The sequence below is a fragment of the Mesoplodon bidens genome, assembly GCF_964165515.1.
Source record: "Mesoplodon bidens genome assembly, chromosome: 5".
Lineage (NCBI taxonomy): Eukaryota > Metazoa > Chordata > Mammalia > Artiodactyla > Ziphiidae > Mesoplodon > Mesoplodon bidens.
This window is the reverse complement of record NC_138161.1, coordinates 101677218-101701247: the sequence shown is the minus strand read 5'-3', so window position 1 is coordinate 101701247 and position 24030 is coordinate 101677218. Positions and strand designations below refer to the sequence as shown.

At 38.9% G+C, this 24030-nt stretch overlaps 1 protein-coding gene across 3 annotated transcripts; it reads left to right on the top strand.

Annotated features, from left to right (window-relative positions):
- The first annotated feature begins 512 nt into the window (after positions 1-512).
- Positions 513-22421, top strand: TRA2B (transformer 2 beta homolog). Of its 3 annotated transcripts, none has more exons than XM_081236069.1 (9): positions 513-684; positions 12162-12295; positions 13339-13501; positions 15096-15284; positions 17949-18064; positions 18856-18939; positions 20114-20173; positions 20852-20922; positions 21409-22421. In XM_081236069.1, exons 1-9 carry the CDS (start codon positions 649-651, stop codon positions 21417-21419), a joined length of 864 nt encoding a protein of 287 aa, XP_081092195.1. In that variant the 5' UTR covers positions 513-648; the 3' UTR covers positions 21420-22421. The 3 variants fall into 3 exon arrangements, with proteins under 3 accessions (XP_081092195.1, XP_081092194.1, XP_081092196.1); XM_081236068.1 differs by having other exon boundaries at positions 515-684; positions 20849-20922; XM_081236070.1 differs by lacking the exon at positions 12162-12295 and having other exon boundaries at positions 572-684; positions 20849-20922.
- Positions 22422-24030: the final 1609 nt, after the last annotated feature.

Genomic DNA, 24030 nt, shown 5'->3' with positions numbered 1-24030 from the left:
CAGATGCTCAAATGAAGGGTTTTCAGGTAGGAAAGATCCACAACTGAAGCTACAGAAAACCAAAGTAAAGCACGGAACCCAGTATACGGACATCCTCCCTCTCCAACCAAATCAAGACACAAAAAAAGAGAAACGAATAAAGCGGAAGAACGGAGAGAAGGATGGGAGAAACGGCGGGCCTCTCCTCCCTCCCTTCCCCCACCCTCCACGACAGCTTCCCAGAAAGTTCCAGAAGAGAGTCAGGAGTGGCCGGTGACATCACGACGCCCCGTGGCGACCACCACTGAGGCCACTGGCGCGCTTTCTTTCCCGCCTCAAAAAGACGCGGAGATGGGGTTAGCGCGGCGCGAGGGGCGGGGCTTACGTCACGTACAGTTCGGGACGCGCCATTGCTGGAAAGGGAAAGCCGAGCGCGGAGGGGCGGAGCCAAGAAAGCGCGCCTTCTGGGAGGGGGTGGGGCCTGGTTAAAGAGCGCCGCGTCACATCCGGGAGACTTAGAGCCCGAGCGGAGGCGGTGCGGAGCGTTTCTCCTCAGCGGCTCGGGAACCAGTGCGTGTTGCGGGGCTGCGGCTGAGCCTCTAGGTAGAAGGCGCAAGAGGTTGGCAGCTTCGATTGAAGCACGTCGGGCGGCGAGAGCAGCTAGAAGTCATGAGCGACAGCGGCGAGCAGAACTACGGCGAGCGGGTACGTAGCGGTGGTGCAGGGGGCGGCTGTGTGGTCCCAGCTTCTTGCATCTCTTTCCAGGCCCGTCGGCCTCGGACCGGGAGACTGGGGCGATTTCGACTCCGAAGTCTGAGACCGGGAGGGATGGGAGTCAGAGGTTTTAAAAGCCCTAGTGGATAGTGTGTTTTTCCGTGAAGGAGGCCGCCGACGGGTTTAGGTGGCCCTTTACCCGGAACGGCGATTTTTTCCGTTATGGTGGTGGGGGGGAATTAAAAATGGCCGCTGCGTCCCCTCCGTGGTGGGGGAGGGGAGCGGTATCTCGTTTCGCCGTTGCTCTCCTGTGAAGCCTCGCCGCAGCCATCTTGGGCTGGCGGGCTGGGCGCGCTGCCAGAGGCACAAAATGGCGGAGGAGCCGCGCGACAACCTCTAGGCCGTGGGGGAGGGGGCGGGCAGAAACGCAGCGTTCTTTGGGATTTTTTTGCTCAGAATTTACGTCAAGACAGGATCATATTCTGGGCCCCGAAAGAATGGGAATCTAGGGTGTTCTTGGGGCCTCTTTTAAAATGGGGAAACTAGTCTGAGGTAGACTAAGTTCTGGACCCGTTAGTTTGAGGGGATTGCGCGCGAGCTTTGTGTTTGGCCTAAAAGGAGTGCTTTTCTTTGATACCGAAAGGGCTTTCAAACCCAAAATCGTTTCCGGTATCCAGAGTAGACCACGGGGTCGCTGAGATTTTCTTGTTTGAGGGAGTAGATTTTTTTCTGCGAGATGGTGGAGAAATTGGCGGGCAGCAATTTACGGCGCTGTTGTTTTCTTTGTTTTGAGGCATTCCTGTTCTGTGAAGCACAAGTTGTGTTGGTGCACTTTTTAAAGTTTCCATTCCAAAATGTGGAGTTTGGTGAGGGTTGGATAAACTGCAGAAATAAGAAAGTTTCCGGGCTTAGAAAGCATGATACAAAGCTTGGTTGCGGGTTCGTGAGTACTAAGATGCGGAAATGTCAGTCTTGCCAGAATCTTGCATATTTGGAGGTTAGAAAGAGGGTAATAAAAAGGACCATGGAACTTGGTTTGTTTTTTTTTTTTACTTGATGGGACTAGGTTGGGTGTTTTTTATAGTTTATATGTAATTGTCAGGTAAATCTACTTAAGTATCTTCTCAAACTCATGAAACAAATTTTAGTTGTTTCATTAGAAGGGCGTTTTTATAGAGAAACTCCTTAGCTCTTGGAGTCTTAGTGAATTTACTGTGTAACTTTGGAGCCAAGTCTGATTAATTTGGTTTGAACTAATCAGGCCCCGCCTTTACCTATGCAGATGAGTATTGGCTTTATATATTCTTCCGTAAGACGATTGATTGCCACTGTCACCAGTGTGTGTGCGATTATTTTTTAAGCTCGCTCTTAGGGTGAGAAAGCTTGGATCAAGTTCACAGGTTGTTAAAGCTGTGGGTTATGGTTTCTGCCGGTTGAATATACTGTCGAAACTAGGCGTCAGTGTTCGGACTGGAAAGCAAATGATAATTTTAGTTTTCAGCTATTAAAACAATTATAGGATACTTTTGCATTGTTTTGAGACTACAAAATGACTGGTCTCTGACTAGAGCTCTCAGCTGAATAAACCTGAGTAAGTTACTTGTGATGGTGTGCTTGAGAAGATGAAAAATTCCCCAAAGGAAAGTTAGGGTATTTTTTACCTAAGGGAGGAAACAATTTCAAGAATTAGGTCCTGGTTTGAGACATCTCAAGAGACATTGTCATCCCATTAATCAAGTTTTTGAATTGGTACTTTCTGTTAGTAGAATATACATCCTAGTTATATCACAATCCCGTTACATGGAATGGTTATTCAATAAATTCTTATGGAAGGAGACAAAGTAATAAAAAAAATTTAAAGGTACATGTTAAAAATTGATATTTTGTCTTACATAGAGTCTTGACTTCTTGGAAGAGTTTTTCTGAACTCTGACGTTGTGGAGTACTTCCACATTGTTTTCTTCAGCGTTTGTTTTGTATGTAGATTGCTTTCCAGTTGGTTTACTGGAACCTGAAATGGTTAGACTGTACCTAAAACAAATACGTTTGGGGCTCCCAAAGAACGTGTGGCAAAACCATAAAGCTCAGTGGGATGATTTAAATATAATGCCGTTAAAAACACTAGGTAAAACACTCAGGTCTGATTGGCTAGAAACTTCCTTTTGGAAGTGCCTGAAAACCGTGGGAAAACCGTTGCATTCGGGGTAATAATCTTGGACATGGCCTGCTATGAATAGCTTATCTGGAGCCTGAAAAATTACTTTCATTCCACTCTGAGTTTTCAAACATTACAAATTGTTGATGTAAATCACTAATACCTACCAGTCTAATCAGCTAATGTTAATGTAATCACTAAAATCTTACCAGCTGCAACCACCTCCTGCCCCACCATAGCCACCGGCCCCGCCGCTCTAGAAATGTTTCTTCTTCTCCTTTAGACTTTATTATAGGTTCGATTCCTATACAGATTGGGGTGGGGTGCGAGCAATAAATTATCCTCGACTTGGTTGCTGATAGCGTGTTTACTTTATTGCGTGAATATTGGCACTTAAGAGTTGTGGTTCCTTATGTTCCTTTGTCTTGTTTTAAATGTGCAGCTAGGGTGCGTTCCTGAATTTTTGTGGTTCGTTTCACACTTTCAGTTACGGCAGAATCTACCTTTTACCTGTATCTGGGATTTTTCATGTCAGAGTTGATAGATTTAAATTAAAACCTGTTTCTAATTAGAGCTGACTTCCCTGATGTGGCCAAATCCATGTTAAAGTAAGATGATATTCATTTTCAAGTTCTAGTTTCTTCCAGTCATTTCCCACAATTGCTCACATTTTTTGCAAAGCACCTTTGGAAAAAAGGTGCTTTTAGCAGATATGTCACAATTTGGGAGAATAAGAACATGATAGAGTCATGTAGCCAAGTTTAGAGGTGCATGGTAACGATGAGAGGGAGGTGGTAAATAAATCTTGTAAGGCCCAATTATGGTCACACTCTTTAGGGTGTGGTGACGTTTGTTCTTGGCACTGGTTTAATGTTCTACCCTCCCAATTTCTTTAGCTTGTACAAATGGGTCTTTACCTAGAGAAACCAGAAACTAAGGAAACGCAATTTGCATGGACCAAATCATTTTAATTTGCTATCAAGATTGCAATAAATACTCTTGATATTGTTGCCTATTTTTGTAGAAGTAATGTGTATACAACATAGGTATGTTATCTTTAGTCTTATTCTTTGTAGAGATGAATAGCATCTGGATACTATCCCATCAAACTGCCTTTCAGATTCTGCAGTTTTTTTCCTCTTCTGCTTAATCTTGCGTTGTCTTTTTGAATTGTTTTTAGCTACTAACTCTAAATCCAGATTTTCAAAACTAAAACATCAATCTGTTTCTTCCTAGAGGATTAAATTAATGTTGGTGGGAGGAAATAGTTTTGTTTCAGTATGAGTCTGGTTAGGCACAAGTCTCTTGAAACCAGGTTGAAGAATATTTTTCTTGGTCTTAACTAAGAATGATTTAATGTTACGGATATGGCCTGGAACTAGAAGGTGGCATGTTCATACTGAAATTACAAGTAATTATAAGGTAAGTACTACTGGTTTTGTGAAAAGATTGAACAGGAATTCAGAAGATGAGAGGTGTGTTAAATGGAATTTGCCTTGTACAGCTTTTTCTCATTCCTTATCTCCAATAAAATCCAAAGCCTGGTAAATATTAATACTTGCATAGTTGTTGACATTTTGCCCAAGAGGACAATGCTACAGTTGTGTATATCTTTTGAGCCTTAGCATTGCATGTTATGTTGATCGGTTTTTTGCTCATAATTGTATTATTTTCTTATGACCTACAGTGATGTGGTGATTGGGAATTTTAAGTGTTCACCCAATTTAGTTTTTGGGGGGAGGGTGTCACTTAGTCTTGTTTTTAAGCTGGGGTTGGGGAGTTCTTCATTATAGCAAATTAGTCTTCAGATTCCCCCAAAATCTTTGCTTTGAATTGGGTTTTGGAGGTTACATTCTGATTTTTATCACAAGATTGCTGAATATGACAGCATGGATGAGGACCCTTTTGGGTTGTTTTTTGTTTGTTTTTTTGCTTAGATATTAGATTAAAAAGTAGTCTTCTGAAACAGTAAAACATACTTGCGCTTCTGGAAATTACTGAATGTTTTATGAATGTAAATTCAGAGTCTGTACTGTTTTTGCAAGAGATCTTTTAAAAGCTTGGGCTTAGAGCTCATTTAGGCATGTCAGATGACAGTTTTTTCAGAAATTTTCAGTCTTTGAGGATTTTTCTATCCAACCAACCTTCCAGTAGAGTTTAGCTGCAGAAAGAAATAAATAGTACAGTCCTTACGTTGATATGAGCATTGATCTTTATAGCATATTCAATGAGTTTTTATTTCCTCCTAGTTTTTAAAATACTACCTTGTCGATCAACCTAATGAGTTTGCACGTTTTTAATGTTACATAAATTCCAGTTGTAGTCCCTAGAATTATTTTAACAAAAATTGTGTTGGTGATGGGACAAACTTCTGCTTATTTGTAAGTAGGATCTCTTAACCATATGTGTATAACATTAGCCCAGTAGTTCTTCCGGTTTTATGAAGTGGCCACTTGAACTTAGCTGAGGTTTGAATGAACCTAGTATTTATATTATCTAGCAGTGTGCTTTGTTCTTCAAATATAAAAAGAAGGGAGAATGTTGGGAAGGAGTAATGAAATAGCAGGAAGGTGTCCATATTGAAGACTTGTGGTATCTAGAGCTTTGGCCTCTTCCAGCATTTTCTGCACCTAAGCCCTATATTTAAACTTTAGGAGGCCTTAAGAGGAAACCTGCTTGGGCATTCTGATTCCACGATTACATTTGTGCTGGCAGTAAACATTTCCCATTACATTTTAGTGATGGATATTAAAACGAATTACTGTGACTCCCTTAAATAAAAAGTTATTTAAATTTTTTCCTGGATTAAATAAGCAATAATTAACATTGAAAAACTAGACTGAAGATTATGCTTACCCTCTTAGAAAAGACATCACAATACTTCCATCATAGCCATGCATGGTTGTCTTTTTGATCAGATAGGTATAAAGACTCATCTCTCACTCTCTCTCTCTGTTCCCCCCCCCCCCCCGCCCCAGAAAGTTTTATTTTCAGAAAAACTAGGAGAGGAAATTGTTAACAGTGAAAGATCATAAGGTGAAGTTCAGGGAAACTAGGATGTTTTATGAGGGCAGTTATTTTGATTAAGATGTTCAGTAGACACTATTATACTTTATTGATCTGTTAAGTGATATTGAATCTTTTTAATAATTTCAGGAGGTTAGCTGTAATTTTCTCCCAATATTGCCACCTTTGAAAGTAGGATTGCTCCTTTGGACTGCAGAAGATTTTAATACTTTGTTCATTGAGGGGGGAGATTTTACCAAAAATTCTTTGAAAACACCACTGTTGGATTCAAGTTTGTTCTGCTTTCTTCATAGCTACTCGCATGTAGTAGTTGGTTGACTTGATTTGGTCTTTTTAATGAGTTTAGTTCTAAATTCAGTAAGTTGGGCCATTCATATTATAAAGTCTCGCTAGAGCAGCTTTTCTAGGGGTGGGTTGAACACTATAGTCCAAATTTTCAAATTCCCTGATAATTGTTTTTTTACAGAGCTACTTTTGCAGTTAAAAAAATGTGTGACGTTGAATACATATCTTGCCCTTAGTCACAATTTGTAAACTTCTTCAACCCTCAGCCTTGTCATCATTGTGCAAATGAATTGTCCGTGCTTTCCTTTCTTGCACTTTTGTATTTACGTGTCACTTTTTGACTAGAGATGTGCTTTTGACACTGAACATACTTTCTATTGATGAATACGATAAGTGTGAAATGTAATTATAGTTCTTAAAATGTCAGTTGAACAGTAAATGTTCAGTCGTGCACTTCACATTCAGCTTAAGCATGATAAATCTACTTGGAGTAGACAAAAGAGATTGATTATATATTTTAGAGCCAACAGGAAACTAGTTTCAGTTTTTTGAGCTGCGTATTCTAGCTTTTCTAAAAATCCAAAACAAGAGGGATTTTTTTTTTCTAGTTTCAGTTTTGGCACTGGATTTTATCCTGGAGTTTTAAAATATTCTTCATCCTGTTCTTTTTCTATTAAGGTTAATGTTGAAGAAGGAAAATGCGGAAGTCGTCATTTGACAAGTTTTATAAATGAGTATTTGAAGCTCAGGAATAAGTGAAGCTGAAATTTGAAAAAATAAAAGAAAGAATGCATGCTAATTATCAGACCAGAAGTCCCACTTGTAGAATATTGAGCAATTTGTGTGAAGTGGGGAAGATGAAAGAAGTCAGAATTTGAAACGGAAGAATGAAGAAAAGAAATAAAAATGAAGTTAAGATAAGAAGTAATCTGGAATCAGAAAGCACTACGCTAAGTAATTACTAGTCTGTTTATGTGTCCCTGTATATTTTGCTAAACATGCATGCATTATTTGTTTAATAGAAGAAATATATACAGGGTAAAGAAGTGCCTTCCAGGGGAAACGTTTAAATTAGGTAATTCTAATTTTAAGTTCTTAGTCAAATGATTGAAATGCAACTTTAAAAAATAATAACAACTCTTTGTAGTCAAATAGGAGGCAGGAATGAGCTCTTCAGTTTGGGTAACAGCCAGCTTCATGTTGTCACATCCTGGATTTTTCATCTCTAAGTTTGCTGGTCCTGGGGCATGAGTGAGTACCTCCAGAGTTGGAGTTGGTGGTCTGTCTGTGCCACCCCCCTGGACTCTTAATGCACAGACCCCTGTCATTCAGTACAGAGTAGTATATAGTAGAATGTTTTCTTAAGTTTGTCAAAGTTTTCCTAAAGAATGTCACCAGGTTGGTTATAGAACCAAACCCCGAAAATCCAAGCAAAGCATTGGACAGGATAGTTCCTTTTGGCGTTTATGAAAACATTAATTTCTTTCTAGATGGCAGTAGTAGAAAGCTATGACCATTTAGGCCCTAACTTTAAGGTGCATGTGTGCTAAATTCATAAGATGATTCTTAATTCTTTTCTGTTTAATTCTTATTCCAGCTCAGTGACTGGGGTTACTGCTACAAAGTTATAGGGGCTTCCCTTAGAATGAGGTGGGTCACATAAGTGAACAGTATATGTAACTGAAAAGTGGCAAAAGTAGGTGCTTTTTTCCCTTTTCTCATTTTCTGTTATTAACACTTAACTGTTAAAATGATGTGAGAGATACAGATCATAAAGTAGCTCTATTCTGGTTCCCTACTCCCTCCACTTACTGGGAAAATAGACGCCAAAGTTCTGTCATTTTCCCTTCTGTGTGTTTGTTGTGTTTTAGCTGAATAGAAAAAAATGATTGGTGCAGTCTTGTTACTTTCAGTTGGATGGGACAAGTGCATATGTCAAAATAATACCCAGTAGTAGCCAACCAACAGATGGCTTCTACCCTGTTGGGAAAGCTAAGGCTGTGCTGTCGCCTCTCCCCGAAACGAAGATAGCCTAAAAAACTTGGAGAGTTGTCAGACCTTACAGCTTTTGGAAAAAGTGGTCCAAATGACATTCTAGAGGAATCCGTTTTCTGAGATTTTAGGGCCTGTTAGTGTCAGATTTGTGCTTTTTGTAATATTTCTGTATCTTGCAAGCAGAAGAAGCTTACTTCCCTTTATAGGCAGTAGTTTCCAGTATTTGCTTTGTCCCGATTTATTGCTTTGTAAAATTTGCCACATGTAAGCTAATAACATTAAATTGGTAATGTTGATTTTGCATTCTGAATTACAGTTTAGGCAGAGAGCTGAGGCAAGTGATGTGAATGGATGTTATATTTCTATTTAAGCTCATGGATTCTCTTATCAGGAGATCTAAAAGGTCTTTGGGGTCCAAAAGAGAAAAGACCTGTTAGTCATCTAAGGGGAAGAAGCAGTTTGGAATTCGATTATATGGCACAAGCTGGAAAGATGTAAAGCAAAAATAAACATTGATGCTAGTGGACCATCTCATCCATTCAGGTTCCTCTCCTGCCCTGGCCAAAGCATCTTTGAGTATGAGAGTGCATCCCTCTACCCCTTGTCGGGGGACTATGGGGGAGACAGGCCTCTTACGCTGGGGCAGGTGTAAGGTACATGCCCTCAGGAGGGCTGATTAATGCCAGGGGGCAGGTGGGGGCAGAGAAGGTGACAAAAAACAAGGTTTCAGGAAAATGACTTTGTTGGGGGGAAAAAAATCAGATAGGTAAGAAGTATAAAGCTTGAAATTGATTAAGTCAGTAAGACTTAACTCTAAGCATCATAAACACCTATGGTGTTTTTAAGAAATACAGATGCCCAACTGCAGATCTAAAATAAGCGCTAGTTAGGGATGTGTTTTTAAGTGCTAGGTACGTTTACTGCATACCTCTAAGAGCCACTGTTCAAAATGTAATTTAGTGCATTTAGTTTTTAAAATGTATGAGAAACCTAGTGATGATTGGATGGTTTTTCCCACTTCTTTCATTTCTTTCAGAAAGTTTTTCTAAGATACTGCCATTCTCAGAATAGGTAGACACTGGTTGGTATTTTGTTGGAGGGCTGAGTTTGTTTTTCCCTGATGTGTTGCGTGTAGATTGTATATTAGTATATGGTTAAGATCCAGTCTATAAGAACTTGATTCCCTGAGCAGTTTTCAGGGAATTTTGGCTTTGTTATTCATGCTAACTTTAAGTATATGACCCTTTTCCTTGAGATATTGATGTTCAGAGTAGTGCTTCTTTTGGTAGGATTTTAATGTGTTGACATTTATTGTTTTGACAGCCCTGAAAGTGGACTTGGAATTTTCCTTGTGTGTAGGGGCTTTTCCAGCTGGTTTTACAGATTTGACCATGGACCAAGGTTTAAAGCTAACTTTATGCTTTTAGATTTGGCTAATTTAGGTGTCATTTCTTCTAGACAGGCTAAATATCCTTGCACATAGTTCCAAACCAGCTAATGGCCAACATAACTGCAAAAAGGTTTAACTTGAAGACTACCCCTGACAAGAAAGGTAGGAGGTAGAGGCATTGTTTTCTGTGTTAGCCTAACAAGTGTCTGTACAGAAGGAAAAAAATCTTAGCATTCTGGTGGTTTCCCCTATTCCTGGTCTGAGAAGTGATTGCTCACAAAATGCATCTGCATGTAGCCAACTAGTTTTAGAGGTTGAGTGAAAAGTCTTATAATAATTTCACAAATACTGTATCTTTGATCCTTGATCTACTAGAATTTCATGGGGGAACCTCATTAAGGTTTATTCTGAGGCTAGAAGTACTTTCTTTTCCCTCTTGGTGGACAGACTGGTAAAGCATCTCAGCTTGGAATAAGGCTTTTCTGTTTACTGAAGCAAGAGGCTTAAAAGAGGATCTTGACTTTTTCTATTCTTTCTTCCTTTTTCAGATCCCTAGATTGATTTCTGTTAACTACAGTCTACTTGCTTGGTAATCTTTTAACTCTTATTGCGAGGCACACATATTCTCTTCTTGCCAGAGCGAATTGTTTTCGTTGGTTTCCATTAAAAGTCATAATCATTCCATGAAGTAATCTTTCTAGCACTGGAGTAAACAAAGTTATTTAGTAAATAGCTTTTGGGTCCCTATTTCTACCTTCTCTTCTAGATTAGCTTTTGCCTGTTGAAATGATGGCAGAAAGTGCATCCCCAATTTGAGAACTTCTTTGTTCGAGGAGGAGAACGTGGATTGTGCTTTAAAATGTCTCTTCAGAATATTTGCCTGAGAAAGCCAAGGGATTGTTGGTTGGGGTCCCCAAACCACTTCTAACCACTCCTTGATGGTAAAAGCAGCTGTTTTCACTAATAATTAGGGACCATCTTTGAATCTCTTTACTAACTCATGGCAGGAAGAAGAGGGGGCTGTCATGTTTCATGTCACTTCACACCATGTTTCATAATGACTTAGAAATCTTACTGTAAAAGTTTCTAGAGTTGTTTTGGGTGCAGAGACCAGAACTCATTTTGCCCACTGAGTTAACTCTTATGTTCCCTGTTCTAAACTTTAAGCTTTAATTTGTCTCTTCTGTGTTGCATCATAGGAGGATCTTCCAGATTTTCTCCACTATGCTCTTAAGTCACAGAACATTCTAAAATGTTTTGGGCTGTGATTTAAAAGAATTTCATATCTTCCTTTGAAGAATGGCCAGCGTATTCTGAGGGTCTCCCACGCAGGGAGGTCTCTTGTCATAACTTCTATGCAGCTTCAACATTGATGCTTACTTACCCCTACAGTGACTTACCTGTAATGTTGATTCCTTTTGAGTCTGGCTGTTTATCCTATGTTGGGCAGGAAGATCATTAGACTAATGCCTTTTAATTTGCTGAAGATGGATAACCTGGAATAAAGGCTGTCTTGGTTTGATGATACCTTGGTTAGCTATCAGACTGTGGATTCTCTTGTCCATTCCACTGTTCCTGTTTTGGTGTCTTGGCAGAACATTTCCCTAGGTCCAGTTCTTTCTATACATGTTTGCTTTTTCTACTGATTATATATGCCTTTGGTTCACTGATGAACTAGTTATCCTGTTTACCCATTTCTTTGCTAGTTTCTTTTAGAAATCTTTTTTGTATTACCTACGTACCAGCTAGTTGCAGTTATGATAGGGGAAAGCTTGGGTATACAGTATATACCTAGATTTCCTGAACTTCCCTTCCTAAACCTAGATTAGGAACCCATGATCTAAACTGTTTTAGTTTTAATATGTCCTTTACGTAACTTTTCTAACTGCTTATTCTCAGTTCCCCATCGGTTGGCACTGGCTCATCTACACTCAGCTGAGTAAGGTCTCTGGTACTCTCTTATCTTAATTCTTCTGCAGTTAATTCACTGCCTTTCTGCTATAGCTCCATCTGGTTGCTTTGAGATTTTTAAGGGCTTCCTACCACGGTTAGGTGAACAGGCTCTTCAGATCTAGTGTCCTTTAAGCTGGTCCTTGCTTTCCACTAGGTTTCTACTTTTCTCTAGGACTGGAAACAGTTACCATCCTTGTCTTTTTTCCCACTCAGCAGTAAATAAAACTTGGATATACAGTAAGTTTTAATGAATTTCATAGGGTGGTTTTTTTTGGTTGATGGCAACTTGATTGAAATAGGTGTGAGGTATAGGTGTGATAGTTAATAAGGTTCTTTCTCACCCTAGTCTTTATGGAGTAACATTCCCAAAACAATCCTTGGGCAGTTCCCTTAACTGCTTGGCTTTGGCACCCATTTATGAAGAGTGGGGTCAGTTAACTCTTATCCCTGCTCCCTAAAAAAAGGTGGAAGTTCAAGTTAATTGGCTTATGTCAATTGGAGCAACGTAACTATTATACCAGGTATATTCAGTTCCTGCCCTTACCTATGTTTTCTTATCTTGGAAGGGGATTGCTTTCCCTCACCATTTATCTCACCACAGCTTATTTGTTTTTAAAGTTGCCCAGAAAGTATACAAATTAAACTTTTGACATCTACGTGTAGGAATCCCGTTCTGCTTCCAGAAGTGGAAGTGCTCATGGATCTGGGAAATCTGCAAGGCATACCCCTGCAAGGTCTCGCTCCAAGGAAGATTCCAGGCGTTCCAGATCAAAGTCCAGGTCCAGATCTGAATCTAGGTAAGAAAGACTGTCTTGGGATTTTCTTGTTACTCTTAGCTTTCAAATTGGTGTGTGCTTTTGTAAACTAGGAAGATAGAGAGGGTCAGTTCATTTGTTGGCTTATTTAATATTGGTACTAGAAATGAACTTAATCGTTAAGATCTGGGAGATAGAAGACTGAGTGGTTAAGAGCCTGGGTTTTTGGCGTTAGGGTTCAAATCTTACCTCTATTTTTTTCTGGCTTGGGCAGATTACTTAACCTTTTTCAGTCTTAGCTTCCTTATCTATAAAAGGCGAATTAGTAATAGTACCAGTTCTTCAGAATTGTGAGGATTCACTATGAGTTTAAGTGAACTGCTTATTAGTATGGCAAATAGACTGCAGAACATTGGCTTTCAGTAACTGCAATTCTTGATAAATAGGTATAGTCTAGTATGACAAATGTATGTATAAAACAAAAACACCTTAATGCAGCGCCTTTTTTTTTTTTTTTAATGTTCGTCAAGAGTAAGCTATACATCTTGGTTTGCCCAGGTCAGCCCCAGTTTATGCCTATTGTCAGGCATAATTAACAGCGCCCCCTTTCTCTCTTACAATGTATCTTCCTTGGTTTAAATGACAGTTCATATGATCACTGTAGTTAAGAGCAACTGGTTTTAAAACACTGCTGGAGGAAACTGTGATGGTGATTTTATCTTAAGTGAATAGTGGGCATAATGCAAGAAGCAGCAAAATAGAGGGTGGTATTCTGAGGGGTAAAGGTGGGTGCAAATCAAGCTAGTATGAAATGCATGTTTTTCAAAAGATAATTGTGTTAAGTTTAATCTCTAAATTATTTTAAGATATGATGGAAGGGAGCTTTAGCTGGTAGTGGTTTTTTGGAACTCTTCCTAGCAGAGTAGAAATGACTATATACAGAAGAAAAGTATCGATCCCGCTATATGCCTGAATTGTGTGTTCCAACTTTTGTAGTTTAACTCTAGAATAGAGTATTGAAAGAATTGAAAGCCATATCTTACTGTCAGCTATTTAGTCATAACCTTGAAGCTTTTGTCTTTCAGGTCTAGATCCAGAAGAAGTTCTCGAAGGCATTATACAAGGTCACGATCTCGGTCCCGCTCCCATAGAAGATCCCGTAGCAGATCTTACAGTAGAGATTATCGAAGACGGCATAGCCACAGTCACTCTCCCATGTCTACTCGCAGGCGTCATGTTGGGAATCGGGTAAGATGAAAAAAAATGTTTTTAAAGCAGTGGACTGTTTAAAGCCACTTTATAATAATACATAATATGTTCCCTTCTTTTTTTCTTTTGTTTGATGTTAGAACTGATACTATTTGACAGTGGAGCTTTAGCATGAGTTACCTGTAGAACCTTTTTAGTGTTTTGAGATTCTCTTTTTAAAAGATATCACCCATGTAATTGTCTACATTTGTGCTATTGGTCACATTTAAGATATTGTCACATTAACAAGGTATTGTCATATTAACAACCCCTCAGATTAAAAAAAACTCCATTATACATTAGTATTATTATATTAGTACACTAGATCATAGGTCTTTATGTTTCATACTAATGTTATCCAGGTTTTCTGGGTTTGTTTTAATACACTTTACAGAATGCTGTCCTGATTTTCCCATTTACTTTTTTTTAAAATTTATTTATTCTTGGCTGTGTTGGGTCCTTCTTTCTGTGTGAGGGCTTTCTCTAGTTGCGGCAAGTGGGGGCCACTCTTCATGGCGGTGCACGGGCCTTTCACTGTTGCGGTCTCTCTTGTTACGGGGATAGGCTCCAGGCGCACAGGCTCAGTAGTTGTTGCTCATGGGCCTAGTTGCTCCGCAGCATGTGGAGATCTTCCCAGATCAGGGCTCGAACCCGTGTCCCCTGCATTGGCAGGCAGACTCTCAACCACTGCGCCACCAGGGAAGCTCTTCCATTTACTTTTAAGCAAGTTTCTTTCAGGTATTAAGTCTTTTTTATCTTCCATAAGAAGTTCCAAATGAGATGGCATTTAGTGTGTTCATATTGTGATTTCATTGTATAATATAATGCAAGTAGATCTAAAGGGAGTGTTTGTTTTCGAAAGTGGGATGGAATTTGACTGCAGTAAATGTATGTATGACATAAATGAAACCTTTAGGCAAATTCATTACGGCAACTGGAGTGTCAGCAACATTTGGTTCATTATTTTCCTTACGGTAATAATTGCAAGCTACTTAATACCTGTTAAAAACAGCTTGGTACTCATCTTTGGTTACATTTATGTGTATATATATAAACACTTTATGTATACAATGTTTTTTTATAGAAATAAAATCAGGCTGAACATGCACTTCTATATCTTTTTGGCAATTTAGAGCCTCCCATTGTGTGAGTGGTATATCTTAATTCAACATTTTAACAGTATGCCGTTTTTTCCCCCTCTGGCTTATAGAGACAGTGCTATTCTGATTATCCATATGTGTGCATATTGTTGAGTGTGTGGCCATTTCTTAGGATAAAGCCCTAGAAGGTGAATCCCTTGGGCAAATTGCCCTCCGATCTCCAAAAAAAAAAAAAAGGTGCTTTTCACTAGTATGAGCTGCTGTTTCCCGTCCACTTGATTCTGAGTTGAAATTAACCCTTTTGCGGTCTTCCCTGCATGTTCTTAAACATGCTTGTGGTATTGCTGTAACATTAATTTTAGAATAGCATTTTATTTCGTTTATTATCTTTTAGGGTTAGTGTGACATTTTTGGCTAATTTATGCATAGTTCCTTTTTTTTAACTTTGATTTATGACACGTTTTAAAGTTCAAAATCCATTTTTCTATTTCTAGGCAAATCCTGATCCCAACTGTTGTCTTGGAGTATTTGGATTGAGCTTATACACTACAGAAAGAGATCTAAGAGAAGTGTTCTCTAAATATGGCCCAATTGCTGATGTGTCTATTGTATATGACCAGCAGTCTAGACGTTCAAGAGGATTTGCCTTTGTATATTTTGAAAATGTAGATGATGCCAAGGAAGTAAGTAAAAGTCTTGTATCTTTGTAAAAATACCAGTCGTATTTTTAACTATTTTTACTCGGATAAGGACAGTTTTTGCTTGAGTAACTATATATAGGTTGAGGTAAAAGGAAATGCATTCATCTGGGAACATACACTGATCAATATTGAATTTTTTAAAAAACCTAATGTGGACATTTTCAAATATTTGTGGAGTAACAGAAAAGTATGACAGTTTGGTTCTATATTCCAACTCAGTTCTCTCCACCACATTATTTGAAGTAAATCCCAACATAGTCAACTATTTCCAGGTGTGATATGTGTCTAGATATAGATACTTCTAAAATATAAGAATATTAATATTCATTTGGAATATTTAATTACTGTTTATATCAAATTACTTTTAAAATTTATTTATTTTTGGCTGCGTTGGGTCTTCGTTGCTGTGTGTGGGCTTTCTCTAGTTGCGGCACGCGGGGGCTACTCTTCGTTGTGGTGTGCAGGCTTCTCATCCCGGTGGCTTCTCTTGTTGCGGAACACGGGCTCTAGGCACATGGAGTTCAGTAGTTGTGGCCCACAGGCTTAGTTGCTGTGCAGCATATGGGGTCTTCCTGGACCAGGGCTTGAACCCGTGTCCCCTGTATATAGGCAGACAGATTATTAACCACTGCACCACCAAGATAAGCCCCCAAATTCCTTTTTTTTAAATATATTTTTGGTTGCATTGGGTCTTTGTCTAGTTGTGTCAAGCAGGGGCTACTCTTCATTGTGGTGCACAGGCTTCTCATCGCAGTGGCTTCTCTTGTTGGCAGAGCACGGGCTCTAGGTGCACAAGCTTCAGTAGTTGTGGCGCATGGGCTAGTTGCTCCGTGGCACGTGAGATCTTCCTGGACCAGGGATCAAACCCATGCCCCTGCATTGGCAGGCGGATTCTAAACCACTGTGCCACCAGTGAAGTCCCCCCCAAATTACTTTCTAAAATGGAGGAAAACATTAAAAAGTGATAAAGCTATGACTATGACTCAGGAGAAAGGAACTGGTTTTGAATGTATACTAGCAAGCGATTTTATATTTAGAGTTAAGTTGACTTGAGCCAAAATATAGGAAGTAATTTTTTTTTTTTTTTTTTTTGGCTGTGCTGCATGGCTTACGGGATCTTAGTTCCCCAACCAGAGATTGAACCCAGGCCATAGCAGTGAAAGCACTGAGTCCTAACCACTGACTGGACTGCCAGTTAAAATTTTTTATTATGTAGACTAAAGTAAAAATTCAGTGTGAGAATCTAGGCCACATTTTAAAAATCTGGACTTTAGATACAGTATAAGGAAAAGCTTCAGAAACTTAAATGACAAGCTATCTGAGGTCAGTGTTGAGATGAGTAACTGAGTTCTAAATGAGATTATATGGTTATGTTTTCTTTTATATATATATATAACTTTGTCAAGATTATACTAATTTTTAAAAACCATAGATTTTAAAATAAATCTGATACTAAAGGAAGAATTGAAAGCTGAATGCAAATAATTATAATTTAAGAGATTTAAGGGATGCTTTAAGATGTCGTTCACTTCATTTTGGTAATAATTGAACAGTATAGGCTTCCTGGTTTCCCTAAGTTGTTTTTTTTGTTTTGTTTTGTTTTTTTTTTTTTTTCGTTTTTTGCTACAGGCCCAGAGTTCACTTTCTGAAAGATAGCATATTTTGTATCTGAATCAGTAGCGCCAGAAACTGTCTTGAGGCAGAAACGATCAAACTAGAAAATAACATACTTGGAATTAGAAGTTTAAGTTCTATTTAGGTGGAGGGGTGTTTCTTTAAATTGTGAACAAACTGCTAAGTCTTTGGAATGGGATATTTTTTCCTTAAGTACATACTGTTTTATTTAGTCTGTGTTCTAGATAAAAGAACTATATGTAATTCAAGCTTTCTTCATCCCAACCTTTTACTTCCATAGCAGGGAGACAAAAACTTGTGTAAAGGATTAGACAGTAAATATTTTGGGCTTTGTGCGCCCTAAGATTTTTTTTTTTTTTTTTTTTTTTTTTTGCGGTACGCGGGCCTCACAGCTGTGGCCTCTCGCGTTGCAGAGCGCAGGCTCAGCGGCCATGGCTCATGGTCCCAGCTCCTCCGCGGCATGTGGGATCTTACTGGACCGGGGCACGAACCCGTGTCCCCTGCATCGGCAGGCGGACTCTCAACCACTGCACCACCAGGGAAGCCCCCACCATAAGATCTTAATGACAACTTTTCAACCCTGTCAATGTAATGTAAAAGTAGCCATATAATATGCAAATTAATGAGTGGGGCTATCTTTCAGTAAAACATTTATGGTCACTGAATTTTGAATTCCATTTATGATGAAATACTATTGATTCCCCCCACACACAGCCATTTAAATTCTTAGCTCATGGGTCATAAGCTGCTAGCTATGTACTGCTTTAGAGCTACAAGCACTGTGTTACATAAAACATTTCATGGGTTAAATTGGCTTTTGTGGTTTTTTGGGTAAGCTTTTCTGGGCTAGCTTTTATAAATAAAGATTTAATAGGCGGAAAAGCCTATTAATAAGCTGTCAGGCATAATGTTCTGGCCTAGCTGAAACATCCAGTTGGACCCTGTTTATAGCTGTTGGATAATTTGGGGCTTTGTCCAGGGTGTATATAACAACTTACATATCTTTTGAAGGCGAAAGAGCGTGCCAATGGAATGGAGCTTGATGGACGTAGGATCAGAGTTGATTTCTCTATAACAAAGAGACCACATACCCCAACACCAGGAATTTACATGGGGAGACCTACCTAGTAAGTTTATTTTCAAGGCTGTTAAAAATACTGACAGTTCAGTTTGTTTAGTTCCTCCAAGAACTACACATAGTTAGGGGTGGGGGGATCTTTGGCATTTCAGACTGGCTAAAACTCAAAGTCAATACAGTATATTCAGTGGAAACATTCTGTTGGTACCACACATTTTTTTTTTTTTTTTTTTTTTTTTTTGCACTACGTGGGCTTCTCACTGCTGTGGCCTCTCCCGCTGCGGAGCACAGGCCGTGGACACGCAGGCCCAGCAGCCATGGCTCACAGGCCCGGCCGCCCCGCGGCATGTGGGATCCTCCCAGACCGGGGCACGAACCCGCGTCCCCTGCATCGGCAGGCGGACTCTCAACCACTGCGCCACCAGGGAAGCCCAAGTACCACACATTTTGATTGGTATCATTTAATAGATCACATCCCACTTTTTTTTTTTTTTTTTGCTGTACGCGGGCCTCTCACTGTTGTGGCCTCTCCCGTTGCGGAGCACAGGCTCCGTACGCGCAGGCTTAGCAGCCATGGCTCACAGGCCCAGCCACTCCGCAGCATGTGGGATCTTCCCGGACCGGGGCACGAACCCGTGTCCCCTGCATCGGCAGGCGGACTCTTAACCACTGCGCTACCAGGGAAGCCCCACATCCCACTTTTATCATAAAGAAATGCCATAGATTTGGCTTTGCTGGGTAATTGATTTTCACCAGACCATTTTTCCCATGCTGGAAACTTAACCATTATTATAGGTAAGATTTTAAGTTCGTACAAATCTTACTTACTGTTGTTCATAGTGGCAGCTCACGCCGTCGAGATTACTACGACAGGGGATATGATCGAGGCTACGATGATCGGGACTATTACAGCAGGTCATACAGGTAAGTTAAGCATAATACAAAGTTTAAGTTGCCAAAAAATTGAAGGACAAGCCAGCTCTTCTCTTGAATCAGTTGCAACATAATTTAAGGCAGCACTATACATACCTGAGTTTTAGCCTTTTGATACAAGTCATTACCTTTAATACTAAAATCCAGGCCCAGAGTTTACATTAGGTGTTTGTCTTGGCCACACCACGTGGCATCTTAGTTCCCTGACCAGGGATCGAACCTGAGTCCCCTGCATTGGCAGTATGGAGTCTTAACCACCGACTGCCAGGGAAGCCCCTAAACTAGATTTTATGGTTATGTGTCTTTTTAATTTATCTTCGTATGCATATTTTTTAAACACCAAGTTGTAAACCAACTGAAGTCCTTGGTTTCAAAACATGACAGTGAAAACAAAATTATAAGACCATACTTCAGTTTTTCCCCCTTTTTTGTTTTTAAAGTGAGTTTCATAAGCTGTATTTTGAAAGTCATTGCTTTATAAAGCAATTTTTGGTATCTAAGGAATCATGCACTGAAGGGCAGGGGGAATTGATTCTTGGAAAGAATCCAAAGAAGTAATTATTTAAGGACAATAATTTAGTGTAACAATGGTAAGAAGTTTATTACCAAAAATATTGATATATTTTTGGGGGGTAGGCAGGGAAATGTTCATGACACTGGGAATACTTTGAAAGGCAACAATGAAGTAAAGTTCTCTATTTTATTAAAACAGCAGGTAATTCAGACCCTTCCTTGCTTGTCAAAATGTAAATTGTGTAATAAGTATTGACCACAACAGTTAATCTTTGACACCTTATTTTAGTGTGGTGTTGAGGTATAGATGTCTTTTTTTGCACTATTTAGTAATGTTTTAAGAAGTTGACAGTCCTGACATTTAACACTGAGAAAAACTTTCTTAAAAGTGAAATTTCTGTACTGACACTTAAGGGATTGATTTATGGAGGCTGCAAAGATTAGGGTCTTAATATTTTATTTTTATTTTAATTCATATGAGCATTTACTTCTAATGATATTCATTTTAACCACCAGGGAGAGCTCTATGCCAATTTGTAAAGAGGTGGCAAAAGCAGCTAGCTTTCACTTCTGTGAGTTTTAATTTTATTGCATGAATTGTGTACTTTCAAAAATTTTAAAAATGAATATATTTGCTTTTCTGCCTTCACAGAGGAGGAGGTGGAGGAGGAGGAGGATGGAGAGCTGCTCAAGACAGGGATCAGATATACAGGTATGCCAGGAGAAGACTTAAAATCTGTACAATATTTTGGTAAATTATAGTTGGCATTACACAGAATTGGATTGCATGAAGTTTATGAATATACTGTAACTGAAGCCAAATGACAATGTGTACATGGCTTAATTTGTGTGTTCACAGAAATTAATTGTACTTACACTAGGTCATTTACTCAGTGGTACCATTTTGTACCTTAACATGAGATATGGCAGAAACTAAGATGGTATTTATTCCTGATAGTTTTATTAGCTTTTTATAAGTGTCTCAGAATAGCAAGTGAGTATTCAAGTTGATCTTTCTTACACAGAACTAAATCACTTTGAAGCACTATGAATGAAATTTTGTTTTGGGTGCTCATAGGGTATAGTTAAAATTAGTGGTAAAGATTTTTTTTTTCTTAGCCATTTTAAATTCTGTTAAGTATAATGTTAATTAGCAGATGATTAGTGGATCAAATATAGCAAGGAGTATTCAACCTCTGATAGTTGGAGGGGTTGTTTGGTACTGGGCCTGATAGTGTGCTTCATTCTCAGGACTAAAACAGACTTTGAAATCCTGTGACTAATGCAATATTTTTCAAGGTCAGTGAGGGTCTTTTAGTTTTGGAAGGTGACAAAGGGATCATATATAATCTCAGTAGTCTTAGATGGTGTTGACATTTGTTTACAGAAGACGGTCACCATCTCCCTACTATAGTCGTGGAGGATACAGATCACGTTCCAGATCTCGATCATACTCACCTCGTAAGTTTTTATTGATTTATATGATTTTTTATATATTGTAATAGCATGGCTTGCTGTGACTTACCAAACACAGCAGATAATGGGTTAATTCAATTAGTTGTATCTATATTTCTCTCCAACTTTTGGTTCAAGGAAGTATAGGAAAACAACCCTTGCATCTTACTCTTGTTGCTTATTAAAATAGTAAATATATTCTGTCACCATTTGTAGCTTTTCTTTTTAGGAGTCCTTGTAATGTTTGTACAGCTTGGAAACATTTGAGTGACTTAAAACCTTAGCTTTCAGGTTGAGCTGGTAAACCTTAGCTTACCAGCTATTTCTGTTTAAAACGTTGGTCGTCTTAGTGTAATCTCTATGTGAAGGTTTTCCTCTCTTTTCACAGGAGAGAATCTGGTATGTAGGAATTTCCTGATGGCAGAGTAGTTTAAAATTCTCAACATTAAAAGTACACACTTGAGTACTGAAGCATATTTCTTTTCTTCCTAGGTCGCTATTAAAGCATGAAGTTGAAGACTTTCTGAAACCTGCCCTAGAGTTGGGATATTGTTTGTGGACAATATTTTTTATTGTCTCCTGTTTAAAAAGTGAACAGTGCCTAGTGAAGTTAGGTGACTTTTACACCTTTTATGATGACTACTTTTGGTGGAGTTGAAATGCTGTTTTCATTCTGCATTTGTGTAGTTCGGTGCTTTGTTCAAAGTTAAGTGTTTTCAGAAAAGTATGTTTTGCATGTATTTTTTTACAGTCTAAATTTTGACTGCTGAGAAGTTTCTATTGTACAAAACTTCATTTAAATGGTTTTTCTACTGAATCCAGGGTATTCTGAAGATCGAAGCCTGTGTGTAAAATGAGCTACCAAATGGCAAAAAGCAACAATAAAGTTTGGTTTTTACTTTTCTTTCTAACATATCAATGGTTAGCAGAACTGTTCAGAATAGACTGTCAGTAGTAAATTCAAGACAAAAATGCCCGTTTTCCTCCAGTCCATAAAACATACCATACTTAATATACCTGCAATTAAGTGATAAAAATTATGCTCTGTAACTCTATACTGCTAGTATTAGGCCTAAAGATCTTTCAATACAGCAAATGCTTAATGCTTAATATAAATGTGAATTTGTCGGCGTTTATATAATCTGTATTATATATATAGCAGGGAATAAGATAAGAGTTACACAACGAATGCCTTTAAAAGGCTGTTTCTTAAAGCTGTTACAAGGGGATAATGGTATTTCAACTAGTTATCAGCAAGTGACAATACATTCCACCACAAATGTACTCTTGTTCTTCTAGCTTTTAGATTATATGGGAAAACTGGGTGCTTCAGAGTTTGAGAAAAAGAGAAGGGAACACTACACCTGTGTTGTGGATGAACTGAAGACTTTGCCTGTTCATTTTTTAAATATTATTTTCAGGTCCTTTGCTTACCAAAGGAGGCCCAATTTCACTCAAATGTTTTGAGAACTGTGTTTAAATAAACGCAAATGAAAAGAGTAAAAGGCTGGTACAACTCAGTTTATAAAGATTTTGTTTTAACCTTGCTACATATATAATTAAGAGTTCCTTTGGACTCATTTGTATTCTTTTTGTTATTTTTGGTGTTTTAAATAGATAAATTGTGTATTCCTGGCAGATAAATCGAAGTGAGTAACTAGGTATTGGAGTGATCATCTCCACTTGCAGATCGTGTTAATATTAAAATAACTCTAGTCTCCACACTTTCCCTGAAGGTGCCTGAAATGCATATTCTTCTTAGTTAATTTTCATGGTCAATTCTAGTGAAATTGCTATAGGCAGGTAATTAAAGTTTGTTAGCCTGCTGACCTTTGTATTATTACTTAAATACAGTATAGTGTGTCCCAGGTACTTTGTAAAGCACTTCCCATATATTAATATGTTCAGTCTGCATCAATCAAAATGGTGTAGTAATTTACCTTAGGTCAAACAGCTATTAAAACAGCAATGCTGGGATCTGAACTTGACCAGTCTCAATCCATACTCTGTACTCTTAATGATGATGTCATTCTGCCTCTAATCTGGGTAACCAGATGATTAAAAATACTGGTAATGGAGTGTAGGCATTATTTGTAGGCCTAAATTTGCCAAACTTACTGGACAGGTTGAGATAGGCTGAAGAGTGGTGAGACGCCATCCTGTTCTGGGATAAAAAAGCAAGTAGTAATCTGTTAGTGTGCTATGATGGTGGTCACCTGGTTTACAAAAGGTTTTTGTAAGCCATAAAACAGTATATAAGCATAAGAATTTTGAAGACCAAGCGTATGGAAGGTAAATGGTCACTCCCTCACAGTAGAATTTGGTACAAACAGGTCCCTTTAAGACTTACTGTGCACACTGTGGAACCTTTTGTTCCCATGATTAAAGCTTTCTTAGATTTAATTGCCAACCTTTTTTGTCACCTTTGGGGGGATCTCAGAATACTCTCTGAGTGTATCTGATCAACTGTTGCTGCATAATCAGTTATTAAAACTCAGGCACACAACAGGTACTTAGCTGCTGATCTCATCCAGGCTGTCACTCATCTGTAGGACAGCTGGGGTTGACTGATAGACTGCACGTGTGTGCATCTGTTCCACATGGCTCAGCCTCCTTGGGAGAGTGAGCAAAGCAGCACGTTTCTCACTGTGATGTGGAAACACAAGATCACGTTCAGTCATCCAAGTACATTTCAAGCCTCTGCTTGTAATAACATTACATCTTTTCTCATGGGCAAAAAGCAAGTTTTCCAAGCTGGTATTAGATAGGTGTCATTTTCTCAGCTTCCCAGCATGCAGACCTGCCATTGGGATATTCCCCAAACTGAGTCCTGCTGAGAGGCAGAGCCCACCTAACACCATAGATGCCCCAAATCCCAGATGCTTGTTTACCCATCCTTTGCATCTACAGCATATGCCTGTGAACTAGGCTTGGTCAGTCAGGTGTATGCAAACTTTAAACCTTAAACCCAAGAAGTAGGGATAGTAGAAAATTATTCAAGTGAGTAGAGTGGATGGTAAGTGCCTTAAAGATGTCAGCAATATGTGTGGGGGAGTGGAACTAGGGAATAGGGAGGTGGTTATATCTCTAGCTGGCAGATTCCTTATCTGGTGT